The following is a 15,256-nucleotide window of genomic DNA, read 5'->3' on the forward strand; positions in this document are numbered from 1 at the left end:
TAGATAGATAGATAGATAGAGAGAGAGAGAGAGAGAGAGAGAGAGAGAGAGAGAGAGAGATATGAGAGAGATAGAGAGAGATAGTGATAGTGATAGTGATAGTGATAGTGATAGTGATAGTGATAGTGATAGTGATAGTGATAGTGATAGAGATAGATAGATAGATGATAGATAGAGATAGAGAAGATAGATAGAGATAGTGATAGTGATAGAGATAGAGATAGATAGATAGATAGATGATAGATAGAGATAGAGAAGATAGATAGATAGATAGATAGATAGATAGATAGATAGATAGATAGATGAGAGATAGAGATAGATAGATAGAGAGATAGAGAGATGATAGAGAGATAGAGAGATAGATAGATAGATAGATAGATAGATAGATGATAGATAGAGATAGAGATAGAGATAGAGATAGAGATAGAGATAGAGATAGAGATAGAGATAGAGATAGATAGATAGATAGATAGATAGATAGATAGATAGATAGATAATGATAGATATATATAGAGACACAGACAGACAGACATAATTACTTGAGGGATTGAATCTTATGCATACACCTTAGATTAGAAAGCTATTTGCATTAAAGGAAGTTCTTACCACACCAGGTGAATAAACTATCCAGATAAAGTAACCATAATGCACACTTAGGATGCTGGATGCAAAAGAAACCCAAATAAGTGACTTCGTCAGTTCCTGGGGGGGGGGAATAATAGCACACTGTTAGTTGAACTGACATTTTTTTAATTATTATTAAAAGTGAACTGTCTATGTTTACCGTTATAAAAAAATCACAAAAATTGTAACACCAATAAAGTCTGGTCTGAAAAGCAGAGTGATGTAGTTTTGCTGTTGAGATCTTCACATAATGGACGTATGCTATTTAGAAGCATTTTTTTTAAACTAAATAAAGTTAGCGTAATCCTATGCACTTTCATAATTATGGAACCACAACATGAACCCACAAAAACATCTGTATCTAGTTGTCTATGGAGATTCTCAGTCTTCAAGGTCATGGTTGTCCCAAAGGTGCTTTGTTTTTCCTTGATGGAATGGGACAATTCGCCATGGCCAACTTGCCATGGTCAACTCATTGCCGGGACAATTCAACAATTCAATTTCATCATTCAAAATAATATTTTAATTTTTGTCTTTCACTTTTCATTTTGTCCTTCCTTTGGTGTTCTTTTACTCCATGTCTTCCATATTAGTGTAACTCTTGTCCCACAGTGAGTTGGCCAGGGGGAATTGTCTCATGGCAAGTTAACTGTGGCAACTTGTCAACAGCAAGTTGGTTATGGCAAGTCGTCCATGTTGAGTTGGCAATGGCAAGTCGTCCGTGTTGAGTTGGCGATGGCGAGTCATACCCCCTTCCTTGAAGATGTTTCGCTTCTCATCCAAGCGAACTGAAGAAGCTTCTTGGATGAGAAGCAAAATGTCTTCAAGGAAAAACAAGTGTCAGTTGCCTTTTGAAAATGGACCTTTGGGATGTCTGTATTTAGGTCAGGGGTGTCAAACTCAAGGTCCCAGGAGCCGGAGCCGGCTTAGATCTTAGGTGGCGAGGCCACCATGGAAACAGTGTCATGCCCCTGTCGGAGTCTGCTTCTGAAGAGGAAGAGGAACAGCTGACAGAGAGTGAGAGAGTGGATCCGTTGGCTGTGGAAGAAACTGGAGAAGTGCAAAGTCAGGCTGGGCAGAGCTGGGGAGAAGTAGAACAAGGGAGAGGGGGTTCACATGAAGACCAAGGCCCACCCCCCCTCCTCATCCTAGGCAGCGCAGGGAGGAATGGAGAAGAGAGCAACGTGGGTTGCGTGGCTTACAATGGAGGAAAGAGATCCAATCCTCTTTACAAGGCACAGCTGCTGATGGAGTTTAAAAGTAGAGGCAAATGGGAGGGCCGGTTGACGGGAACAAACACTGAGTTCATCTGGTGCTTATCTGAGTTCCTGGCATCCTCCCAACTGGTTTGATTTACTGCCGTGCTACTTCACTTCTGGAACTCCTTATCTTGCTGCCCTGCGGGACTCATTACCTTATCTTGCCGTGTTGGATTTTTAGTTGAAAGTTTTCTGTTTACAACATTTGGGACTGAAGTATTGTCAGCCAAAAACTATTACAGGTTGGTGGAAGAGCTCTCTCCAGGCCGGAGAGTTGAAAGGGACATTGGGGACACTGTTGGTGATAATAAAGGGACTCATATAAGTTTTCTGGCTGTGTTGCCTTTGTGTCACACCCCGGGTCATCATAAAAAGACTGGCCTGTGCTGCCTCTGCCAGTGAAAATGGAGCTTGGGAGGGCTGCACATGGCCCTCCCAAGCTCCGTTTTCCCTCGCAGAAGGTTGCAAGAGGCTGTTGTAGCCGAAAATGGAGCTCGTGAGGGCTGCTTGCAGCCCTCCCGAGCTATGTTTTTGCTGGCAAAGAGTTGCAGGAGGACATCACAGCTGAAAACAAAGCTTGGGAGCCCATTTTCACTGGCAGAGCACTTGGGCCACCACAGGCACACCTGGCACAAGTGACATTGAGCTGGACACACCCACCCTGGTCATGCCCACCCCAGCACCCTGGGGTCAAACACAACTGTTCTGCCCCAGCTATGGACCCCAAAGAACACAGCATACACAAACTCTATACAAAGCTTATTTACTCAAAATAACTTAGTCTTTATCATTCAAAGGCTGTTAATGAACTGTCTTAACAGCCTACCGGAATTCTAAGATAAGGTAATCACAGTCTTACTAAAGTTGGCAGAAAGCCCAGGAGCAGTTTTGCAGACATGAAAAAGAGTGAACTAAAGTTGTTCTCTATAGCTTGTTGCAAGCAGCGTTCCTTCTTAAATAGGCTAAGGGAGTGGCCAATTAGTCCCAAGCCTTACTCGCAAGGAGACCTCCTCCTGAGGAGCCACTCCTGCCTTTTGGCAGCTCTGCGCACCCGTACATTGAGAAGAGGCTCCTCCTCTTTGTCCTCTTCACTTAAAGGAGCTTCTGGAGGTTCTGATGGCCATGGCTGAATCCCTGCCTCTGGCACCACATCTTCTCCAGTCTCCTCGCTGTCCGACTCGAGCGCCAGCTGCACAGGCTGCTGGCACAGCACCATACCAGTCTGCTCGTTGTTGGAATCACCTACAATTTGCACAGTCCACTGACGGGCCACAACAACAACCCTGAAATGGCCCACAATGAAATCGAAAAAGCTTTAAAATGGATTGTGCACCACTACAATTCAAAAACCCTTCCTTTCCTTGATGCATTGTTTCTGCACTCTCTCACCCCAGTGAGCTGAACACCAGACCTCTTGGGCCTAGAAACAGTTCTTAAGGGTGATGTTGGACCTGTGCAGGAGAACAGTGATTCCTGGAGGCTAAAACATATGATGAACGGTTGCAGAAATTGGGTATGGCTAGTCTAGTGAAAAGAAGGACTAGGGAAGACATGACAGCAGTGTTCCAATATCCAAGGGGCTGCCACAAAGAAGAGGAAGTCAAGCTATTCTCCAAAGCAGCTGAAGGCAGGTCAAGAAGCAATGGATGGAAAGTTATAAAGGAGAGAACCATCCCAGAATTAAGGGGAAATTTCTTGACAGAGAGAAGAATGAACCAATGGAATGGCTTGCCTTCAGAACCTGTGGGTGCTCTATCACTGGAGGCTTTTAAAAAGAGACTGGGCAGCCATGAGCCACGGTGGCACAGTGGTTAGAGTGCAGTATTGCGGGCCACATCTGCTGAATGCCGGCTGCCTGCAATTTGGCAGTTCAAATCTCACCAGGCTCAAGGTTGACTCAGCCTTCCGTCCTTCCGAGGTGTGTAAAATGAGGACCCAAATTGTTGGAGGCAATATGCTGACTCTGTAAAACCACTTAGAGAGGGCGGTAAAGTACTGTAAAGTGGAATATACTGGTAAGTCTAAGTGCTATTGCTATTGTCTGAAATAGTATAGGGCTGTGATGGCAAACCTATGGAACGTGTGCCCAAAGTGGCACATGGAGCCATGTTGCCTGGCACACGTGGCATCACCCGTTCCTCTTCCAGGTTTCTGGCGTGTATGCACAAGCTATGATCATCTGGCCTTTGTGCATGTGGCAATGCTGGAAACCGGAAAAGCTGGTCTTCCATTTTCCAGCATGAGCATGTGCGCCAGCCAGCTGATCAGTGCGTGCGCATCTGAGGCAGTAACCGGAAGACTTACTGGCCAATGCGCATGTGTACGCCAGAAACCGGAAGTACTTTATCAGGCCTGTGCATGCCCCCTGGGCAGCTCCTCTTCCTGGTTGTGGCCCTGATGAGCACACGCACACAGGACATGCATGTATGCATGCACAGTGCTCCCTTTTCGGTGCATGTGCACTCCCTTTTTGGCACTCGGTGCTGAAAAGATTCACCATCACTGGTATAGGGTCTCCTGCTTGAGCAGGGGGTTGGACTAGAACAGGGGTCACCAACCTTTCATACCTCAGGGACCACTAAATTCATAATTTTAAATCCCATGGACTACTAATATGATCTGCCTAATGACTGGCTGGGTGGGCATGGCTAGATGGTCATGTGACAGGGTGGGCATGACCAACTCGATGTCACTCACATCGAGGGGCACCTTGCCAGCCTCTACTCACCCCTCCCCTCCCAGGCACTCCTCGCCTGCTCCTTAGGGCCCCAACAGGAAGCAGTTGTTGGAGCTAAGCAGCCATCATGAGAAAGAGTTGGCTTATTACATAGAAAAATGGGGAACAAGGATGCCAATGATTCACCCACCAACTTGCCCCTTCCCTCCCAAAAAATCAAGGTGATATCTATGAGAAGTGACTGAAGTCCTATTCCTTCTGTATATACCCAACTTTTATATGTGTGTATCAGTGGTGGGTTCCTCCCGGTTTGGCCCGGTTCAGCCAGGCCGGTAGCAGTGACGATATGACCATCAGCACAGGTACTCCTTGACTTCTGACTACAATTGGGACCAGAATTCCTCTTGCAAAGCAAGGCAATTGTGCCTGATTTTTTGACCTTTTTTTTTTTTTGCCATAGATGATAAGCAAATCACTGCAATTATTAAGTGAACCACATGATTGTTAAGTAAATAGCAATGGCCCTTAGACTTATATACTGCTTCACAGTGCTTTACAGCCCTCTCTTAGCAGTTTGCAGAGTCAGTCTATTGCCCCCAACAATCTGGGTCCTCATTTTACCAACCTGGGAAGGATGGAAGGCTGAGTCAACCTTGAGCCTGGTGAGATTCGAACTGCCAAATTGCAGGCAGCTGGCATGCAGCAGAGGTCGCCTGCAGTACTGCACTCTAACCACTGCGCCACTGTGGCTCAATCTGGCTTGCTCCATTGATTTTGTTTGTCGGAAGCCAGTTGGGAAGGTCACAAATGGTGATCACATGACCCCAGGATTCTGCAACCATGGTTAATACATGCTGGTTGCCAAACACTTGGATTTTTGATGCCGTAATGGTTGTAATTGCGAGAACAGGTTGTAAATCACTTTTTTTTTCAATACTGTAACTTTGACAGTTGCTAAACAAATGGCACAAGGCAAGAACTATCTGTAATGCTATAACATGTAGGACAGAGGTCCCCTTCACATTGCTACATTAAATGCCCTTCTTCACTGTGATGCTCTATTCATGGAATTTCCCCACAACAGACAACAGAATAGAATAGAATAGAATAGAATAGAATAGAATAGAATAGAATAGAATAGAATAGAATAGAATAGAATAGAATAGAATAGAATAACAGAGTTGGAAGGGACCTTGAAGATCTTCTAGTCCAACCCCCTGCTTAGGAAGGATATCCTACACCACTTCAGACAAATGGTTATCCAACATCTTCTTAAAAACTTCCAGTGTTGGAGCATTCACAACTTCTGCAGGCAAGTTGTTCCACTGATTAATTGTTCTAACTGTCAGGAAATTTCTCCTTAGTTCTAAGTTGCTTCTCTCCTTGATTAGTTTCCATCCATTGCTTCTTGTCCTACCCTCAGGTCCTTTGAAGAATAGGTTTTTTTTTTTTAATTTGATTTATATGCCGCCCTTCTCCGGAGACTCAGGGCAGCTTACAATGTGCTCAGCAATAGCCTTCATCCTTTTGTATATTTATACAAAGTCAGCTTATTGCCCCCACAAACTGGGTCCTCAATTTACCTACCTTAGAAAGGATGGAAGGCTGAGTCAACCTTGAGCCTTGGCGAGATTCGAACCTGCAGTAATTGCAGGCAGCTGGTCTTAATAACCAGCTTAATAACAGTGTGCCTTAAACCACTGTACTACCAAGAGAGAGTTTGACTCCTTCTTCTTTGTGGCAACCCCTGAGATATTGGAAGACTGCTATCATGTCTCCCCTAGTCCTTCTTTTCATTAAATTAGACATATCCAGTTCCTGCAACAGTTCTTCATAAGTTTTAGCCTCCAGTCCCCTAATCGTCTTTGTTGCTCTTCTCTGCACTCTTTCTAGAGTCTCCACAACTTTTTTACATCGTGGCGACCAAAACTGAATGCAATATTCCAAGCTTGGTATCTTTTCTCCTGAAAAATCAATGCCAAAATAAAAGACCTTTTTACCACCTCACCAGTTTCTAAAAGAGCTGGGTTTAAAGTGTTTGATTTTTTTTTTCATAGGTGTTTTTTTGCATTCGCTGATTTTTACATCATGGATCCTGTCAACCATCCTAGAAATTATATATATTATCTTTATTCCAAAGGTGCTTTTTCAAGAGGCAACTGGTCTTTCTTGTTTTTCTTTGAAGACCTTTCACTTCTCAGATGAGAACCGAAACGTCTTCCAAGAAAAACAGAGTCAAAGAAGTTTCTTGGATAAAAAGTGAAACAGCTTCAAAGAAAAACCAAAAGAGTCCAGTTGCTTCTTGAAAAAGCACCTTTGGGACAACCATGACCTGGATGACTGAGAATCTCCATACACATATACTATCTTTAGTAACTCTACCAAAGTTTAATTAAAATATCACACAAAGCCTTGAAACTTTAGGCTTACCTATCAGTTTGCTCTTAAACCCCATAAACAATGTTAGCAGCTTTGATTGTCATCATATAGTTAAGTTTGTACAAACTCACACGTTTTGGAGATGTCTCCAGGACTTCCTGTTCCCTGACTTCTTTAGTCATTATTTGGACACTTTTCTTGGATTCTTCCATGTTTATGTCCACTAATGGGGAGTACCTCAGGATCACTTGTGGTACAATGAGAACAAGCTTGACAGTTGGTTATCTAGTATCTATTCTACTATCTTTTTAAAGAATGACATATATATGTCAAACGGGATGAAATAGATAAGCCCAGGAAGGAGCAATCCTTTCAATCAGAAATTCAGAAATATATTGACTCTGGAGCACTATAAAATACAACCAAGCAAATCCATCATGTCCAACAGAGTTGGGAGGATTATTGGACCACACAAGTTTCGCATAAATCTTACTTTGAACCCACACCTATTTATGCACCCATACTCATACACATGGATGTGTGTACGAGAAAGGACATTGTGATACGTTTTGATAATTGAAAAACTAGAGGGATTTTTATGATCCCTTGACCGTTGGTGACTATTTGGAGGGGAATTTACTAATTTATTATCCCTGGAATTTCTTGAAGAGCAGAAGCTGAAGGAATCCAGGAACTGATTTATCCAAGCTATCTACAAACTGCCATAAAAGGGGAAGCTGTAGAATCATTCCACCTGAATCAATCTCCCATGACACGAATAAGCAAAGAAAACACGGACTTTCTCTTAGCTGTGGGTGAGGAAGGATTCTAGAATTAGAATCTAGACCAAGCAAAATGGTCTTTGGTTTGAAACAATATTTCAAATTCAAACTCTAACAGCCCCTCAGGAACCAATCAGGTGAAGGACATCAGACTATTCCAGGAGAATCTGTTGACTGTTGGAAGTGGAAAGGATTGATAATCTCTGTCAAGAAAATAGTTTAGGATGATAGTTTCAAAACATCTGAACGTGTTCATTTCTGGCGGTGAAGGAAACAAAGTAGGAATTAGAGAAAAGAAGAAAAATCCACCTAGTTGTGCATAAACTCACTCGTTGGCCTCTGTTAGGTCACTTTCGCATCAAATTTTAATTCCGTCATCTCAAAAGCAGGGTGGATATTGTCACCTTATCTTCTCTGATGGCTTTCGTTGCCTTTGCTTTTCAAACATCTGGAAATTATCTGGAAGTGCTGTCAAACTGTTGGTTTCAAACATCCGCCAATATTTCACGGATAAAAAATAGGTGCAAAAACCGAAAATAAAAATAGAGCCAGTTTGGTGTTGTCGTTAAGATGTTGGCTTAAAACCAGGAGATGGTGGGTTCCAGTCCTGCCAGCCATGGGATTAAAAATTGGCTGGAGATTTTGGGGCCGGTCATTCTCTTTCATCCTAACCTATTTTTAGAGGGCTGCTTTTTGTGGGGAAAATCGGAGGAGGAAAGAGTTGAGGTAGTCCTCAACTTACAACAGTTCATTTAGTGACAATTTGTAGTTACAACAGCACTGGGAAAAAAGGGACAACTTTTCACATCTATGACCATTTCAGCCTCCCCATGGTCATGTGATCAAAATCCAGACAACTAACTCATATTTATGACAGCTACAGTGTCCTAGGTGGGGTGGGGTGGTAATTCATGTCAAACCCCTTTTGCAACTTTCTGACAAGCAAAGTCCGTGGGGAAGCCAGATTCACTTAATAGCCATGTTTCTAACTTAACACCTGCAGTGATTCACTTAACAACGGCAGCAAGAAAAGGATTAAAATGGAACAAAATTCACTTAACCGACATCTCGCTTAGCAATAGAAATATTGGGCTCAATCGTGGTCGTAGGTCAACGACTACTTATTCCTTGCCTTCAGTTATTTATAAAAAATGATAAAAGTGGGATAAAAAAATGAATAATGATCTGAGGACATTTTGGTTGAAGTTCTTTCTCAACCACGTTTTTTTCCAGAGACTTTTCATCAAGGGATGTGTGGTTTTCTCTGAGGTATGGGCCGTTTCCATTGTTTTCAAAGGCTTTTTGTGTTCCTTACGGCTTAATGTTAGTTAAAACATAATTGCTACCTGAGTTGTTATGGTTTCAGCAGCACAGGAGAAACAGTTTAGAAAGGTACTCAGTAAATCATTAGAGAGGGCTCTGAAAATCTTTTGATGTCATGATGGACTTTTTTTTTTTTTTTTTTTTTTTTGTAATTCAGGGCCAATGGTAGAGAGGGAATAGATGAGTGAACCAAAACCCACACATTTCTGAGGCCAAGCAAAAGAGAGCTCTCTTTTTGTAGACCTTCTCTCTCTCACACACAGACCCTCTCTGTTTTCCTGGCATCCTCTTTTCTTCATCTAACAGAATAATGTAAAAGAGATGGCAGGAAACTGTATACCATTTCAAACAAACGGTTGTCCAATCTCTAAGCAGCTGGCTACTTTGAAAGACAATGAAAGAACTTATTAGAGTTCTGATGTTATAACTTGCAAAGATCTTTTGAGTCAGGCCAAAGATAGATAGATGCTAGATAGATAGATGGATGGATGGATGGATGGATGGATGGATGATAGATGGATGGATGGATGGATGGATAGATGATAGATAGATAGATAGATAGATAGATAGATAGATAGATGATAGATAGATAGATAGTTAGATAGATGATAGATGGATGGATGGATGGATGGATGATGGATGGATGGATGGATAGATGATAGATAGATAGATAGATAGATAGATAGATAGATGATAGGTAGATGATAGATAGATAGATAGATAGATAGATAGATGATAGGTAGATGATAGATAGATAGATAGATAGATAGATAGATAGATAGATAGATAGATAATACATAGATGATACATAGATGATAGATAGATAGATAGACAGATAGATAGATAGATAGATGATAGATAGATAGATAGATAGATAGATAGATAATACATAGATGATACATAGATGATGGATGAAAGATAGATAGATAGATAGATAGATAGATAGATAGATAGATAGACAGATAGATAGATAGATAGATAGATAGATAATACATAGATGATACATAGATGATAGATAGATAGATAGACAGATAGATAGATAGATAGATGATAGATAGATAGATAGATAGATAGATAGATAATACATAGATGATACATAGATGATGGATGAAAGATAGATAGATAGATAGATAGATAGATAGATAGATAGATAGATAGATAGACAGATAGATAGATAGATAGATAGATGATAGATAGATGATAGATCAGTGGTGGGATTCAGCCAGTTCGCACCACTTCGGTAGAACCGGTTGTTAACTATCTAAGCAGTTTGGCAAACTGGTTGTTGGAAGAAATCATTAGGGCAGAGAACCAGTTGTTAAATTACGTGAATCCCACCACTGTGATATATGATAGATAGATAGATAGATAGATAGATAGATAGATAGATAGATAGATAGATAATAGATAATAGATAGGAGGAGAGAGAGAGAGAGAGAGAGAGAGAGAGAGAGAGAGAGAGAGAGAGAGAGAGAGAGAGAGAGAGGGAGGGAGGGAGGGAGGGAGGGAGAGAGAGAGAGAGAGAGAGAGAGAGGATACATATAAAAAAATGTGGTAGCCCAATGTAGGCATAATCAAGCAACTTTTGATTGTATTCGAACCAATAGTCCCAAAAATGCTTTTTCAAGAGGCAAATGGACTTTCTGGTTTATTTTTGAAGACTTTTCACTTCTCACCCAAGAAGCTTCTTCAGCTCTGATATATATTCGAACCAATATATTCATGTGAGAACAACTAGATATTTGTACAATGTGAATGCCTAGAAACACTAGGAAGTTTGAAAATTTCTCTGGGGTTCCAAAACTTGGAGAATAGCAATGACAGTTTACACGATTTATTTTTAATGAACACTTTACTCACAGTGAGAAGTCACGTCACCCCTAGTCCTTCTCTTTCTTAGCTTATACATACCCAGTTCCTGCAACCGTGTGTTGTGTTTTTTTTTTACCCTCAAGTCCCCTAAGCATCTTTCTCTGCAGTCTTTCTAGAGCTTCAATATGTGGTGTTTTTGTTGGTTTTTTTGGCATTGTGGTTACCAAAACTGGATGCAATATTCCAAGCGTGGACTTAAAAAGCAATGTAAATCAGTACCAATGCTTCACATGATATTCATACTATCCCTCTGTTGACGTAGCTTAGGACTGCATTAACTTTTTTGGGCAGCTGCTGCAGTGGTGAAATCTAAAATTTGTTACTACTGGTTCTGTGGGCATGGCTTGGTGGTGGTGGGGTAATGTGACTGGGTGGGCGTGGCCAATTTTTTTTTTTTTTTACTTTTAAAACCATTTTTTCTACAACCTCTTCGGCGAAGAGGTTGTAAAAAAATGCTTTCAAAAAGCTCTGACGATCCCAGCTGAGTTGCCTGATCAGCAGAGGCTTTTTTTCTTTTAAATGCCTCTGACGATCAAGCAACTCAGCTTGATCGGCAGAGACTTTTTTTTCTTTTAAATGCCTCTAACGATCAGGCAACTCAGCTCGGATCATCAGAGGCATTTAAAAGAAAAAAAGGGGTTTTTTTCCTTTTAAATGCTCTGACAATCTCAGCTGAGTTGCCTGATCGGCAGAGAATTTTTTTCTTTTAAATGCCTCTGACAATCCAAGCTGAGTAGCCTGATCGTTAGAAGCATTTAAAAGAAAAAAAAAGTCTCTGCCGATCAGGCAACTCAGCTTGGATCATCAGAGGCATTTAAAAGAAAAAAAGTTTTTTTTCTTTTAAAAGCCTTTGATGATCCCAGCTGAGCCGTGTGATCATCAGAGGCTTTTTTTTTTTTTTTTTTTTTACTTTTAAAAGCATTTTTTCATGGGGGTGAGGGCAGGGATTTTTGCTACCAGTTCTCCGACCCACCCACCTCCATCGCTACCGGATCAGGTGATCCGGTCCGAACCGGGAGCATTTCACCCCTGAGCTGCTGGCTCATATTTCAGTGGTTGCCCATTAGGACATCTACATTCTCCTCAGTTACTGCTATTGAGTCAGGTTCCATCTATTTTATACCAGTGCATTGGGGTTTTTTTCTTGCCTAAGTGTAAAACCTAACTTTTCACTGAATTGTATGTTGTTGGATGGGGCCCAGTGTTAAAGTCTAGAAGTCTTGAACGTGCAAAGACTCTCTCTCCTAAATCTGAAAACCTAACAGTTTCCTGAGAATGAGAAACAGAAAAAATGCAAGCCATATTTGCAATGGAAGTCAATTCTGGGGAAATTGGAGGGTATACCATATTTTTCGCTCCGTAAGACACACTTTTTTGTCTCCCAAAAGTGGATAGAAATGTCTTATGGAGTGAATATTGCCGAAGCCTCACCCACCCGACGACCCCTACCCTTCAGCAGTTTTTGACATCCGTGTGTCCCGTTTTTGGCCTCTGCATGCCCAGTTTTTGGCCTCCACGCACCCCATTTTCGGCCTCCATGTGTCCCATTTTTGGCCTCCACATATCCCATTTTCAGCCTCCGTGCACCCCATTTTCAGCATCCACTCACCCCATTTTTGGCCTCCATGCAGGACTTTCATGGAGGCTGAAAATGGGGCATATGGAGGCCAAAAACGGGATTCGTGGAGGCCGAAAACGGGAGTGTGTCTTATCGTCAGGTGCATCTTATGGAGTGACAAATACAGTACTTTGTTAAAATATTAGTCTAAATCTCAGCTAACTTGCTGGTTCTGAACCAGAAGGAATACTCCATAAATCAATCACACTGGACAGTTGAAGAAAAACAAGATTCCGTTTTTAATTCTGATTTCAAAGAAAATACATAAATAAACACAAGGGGCACAAAATTAGTTCAGAAGATAATGCCAAGATTCTTTCTTGCCTTATCTATATTGACTTGGACTTTCCCGCTTTTCTGTTTCTCCATCACTTTTCTGATATCCTTTAAAGTCTGATTTTTGGTCTCTGGGATATACAGGTAGAAGAAAATAAAGACTGCCACACAGAATGGACTGAAGAAGAGTAAGGAGTATGATCCAAGTTCCTTCTCAAGACGTAAAATGATTTTTTTGTGAAAAGGGAAAGAGAGAAACGGTTGTGGGATGCTTTATATCAAAATACATTTTATCCCTTATAATTTTTCCATCTTCCCTTAAACATTAACAGAATCCATAGTGAGAAGCAGTGTCTCCGCTACTTAATTGACAGTCAGTAAATTAATCAAGTAAGAATAGCAAATGTGGTGGTGGGGGGATCTTTTACTCAAACTTCCTTGAACCCCCAAATAAATTACTCAGACTCAATCCACACATCAAAGGAGAAAATCTGTAAACACAAGTAGATTTACTTAAAATGGTCTCCTAGAACAACTACGTATTCACCGGAATAAACTTCACAGATGACACGTGATCAGGGGTGAAATGCTCCCGGTTCAGACCGGTTCGCCTGAACCGGTAGCGATGGCACACAGTGGTTCAGAGAACCAGTAGCGATGGTGGTGCAAGGCTCTGCCCAGCCGCCCGGTCATCGTTATTTTCTCTTTTTAACCAGGAAATAACCTGTTTTTTACCCTCTGTGCATGCGGAGAAGGGTTTGCGCATGTGCAGTGGATCCTCACGACACTTGCATTTCAAAACCAGTTGGGAAGGTAAGTAGATTTCACCCCTGCATATGACACGTACCTACACATGCCCATTCCCCTCAAGTGTTACACACTAGAATCAGCATTTACACATCTACAATTATTAATGACAAGTTCTCCTATAAAACAGTCCTTTTGTACTTTGTTTTCTCTGTAGCTAACCCCACAGGCAAATCTCTTTGCTCTTGGGAATAAATAAAATTGCCTTTCCTCACAGCTGTCGGGATTTCATTTTGAATGGTTCTTGCATAACCCCGGCTCAAGTTGGAACCCCAAATTATTCTTCTGAGAGTGCCCATATAGAAGTTTATTTGTTTATTGCAAATATTGGGGACACTTCCCCACACTGTGCTCCTCCAAAGGCTACATACAAGCTGCTTCCATTCCTAGTAAATTTCATCAATGCAAAATCTTAACAACAGTTTCTTTCTTAGAAGCTAGTAGTGTATCACTTGCTTCTAGATAGCAAATAATAGCTCATCTTTTGAACCAGGGAAAACACTGAGTGGAAGGCTGAAGTGAAACAAGAGGTACCAATAAATGAGAATCATCATCATCTTTTAACAACCCCTAAATCCCTTACGGGGTGCAGTCTGGGCAACTGAATGGAGCTAGCAGAGTGTTTACTGGCCAAATGCCCTTCCTGTCACCGATGCGGAGTTTTGTTCAGCAGATATATTCCCATTGTGCCCAGAGAGAGAAATATCTGCCTCTACCTAGGATCAAACTCACAGCCTCCTGATTGTGAGATGAGAGCTCTACCTCTAGGCCACTGCATCACTCTGTACCAATAAATGAGAATATTTGTAACTGAAGGTTGAAATGAGAGGTCCTCGGTGCTCTCTGAACTTGGTGGTTTTCTTATATTTTCTTCTTTCACAAGAAGAGTCCTCCACTCCTCTGCTCGCAACAAAATACCTTATGCCACCAGGCTTGAAATAGATAGATAATAGATAAACTGGATTTAGAAAATTTAGAACTACGGCGCCTTCGGTATGACCTAAGCATAGCTCATAAAATCATCTGCAACAATGTCCTACCTATCAATGACTACTTCAGCTTCAACCACAGCAATACACAAACACACAACAGATACAAACTTAAAGTGAACCACTCCAAACTCGATAGCAGAAAATATGACTTCAGCAACAGAGTGGTCAATGCCTGGAATGCAACCCCCAAAAAATTTTAACCTAAAACTGTCTACTGTTGACCTCACCCCATTCCTAAGAGGTCTGTAAGGGGCGTGCATAGGAACACCAGCGTGCCTACTGTCCCTGTCCTGATGTTCTCTTTAATTGTATTCATTTTATGTATTCAATTTATGCTTATATATATATTTTCTAATATGTACTCGACAAAATAAATAAAATAAAATAAAATAAATAAAATATATCTTGCATTACCCAAACTAGGTAACATCATCAGTGCACCAAGGACCACTCATGGAACAAAAAGATTGAACGGAATGAAAAGTGTATCGGGATCAAAACAAGAACTACGTTAAATCAAAACAGTCAGTATGATTTGCCCCTTTGCATATTCCATCATTAAGCTGTTTTTTTTTTTGCCCAGGCCACCACCAACTGCTTTTGAAATAAATAGTTCTTTCCCTAGCCCTCTAATGCTCATTCATAAC

At 41.3% G+C, this 15,256-nt stretch overlaps 1 protein-coding gene across 1 annotated transcript in view; it reads right to left on the reverse strand.

The window, feature by feature from the left end:
• Positions 1-12,828: 12,828 nt before the first annotated feature.
• Positions 12,829-15,256, reverse strand: part of LOC139314172 (solute carrier family 2, facilitated glucose transporter member 5-like) — a 37,010-nt gene continuing 34,582 nt past the window's right edge. The window contains exon 12 of the mRNA XM_070939723.1: positions 12,829-13,023. Coding sequence (XP_070795824.1) covers positions 12,829-13,023 — 195 coding nt within the window. The remainder of the gene's footprint in view (positions 13,024-15,256) is intronic.

Source organism: Pituophis catenifer, unplaced genomic scaffold, assembly GCF_029215685.1.
Source record: "Pituophis catenifer annectens isolate HBS135680 unplaced genomic scaffold, rPitCat1.0.hap2 SCAF_3, whole genome shotgun sequence".
Taxonomy (NCBI): domain Eukaryota; kingdom Metazoa; phylum Chordata; class Lepidosauria; order Squamata; family Colubridae; genus Pituophis; species Pituophis catenifer.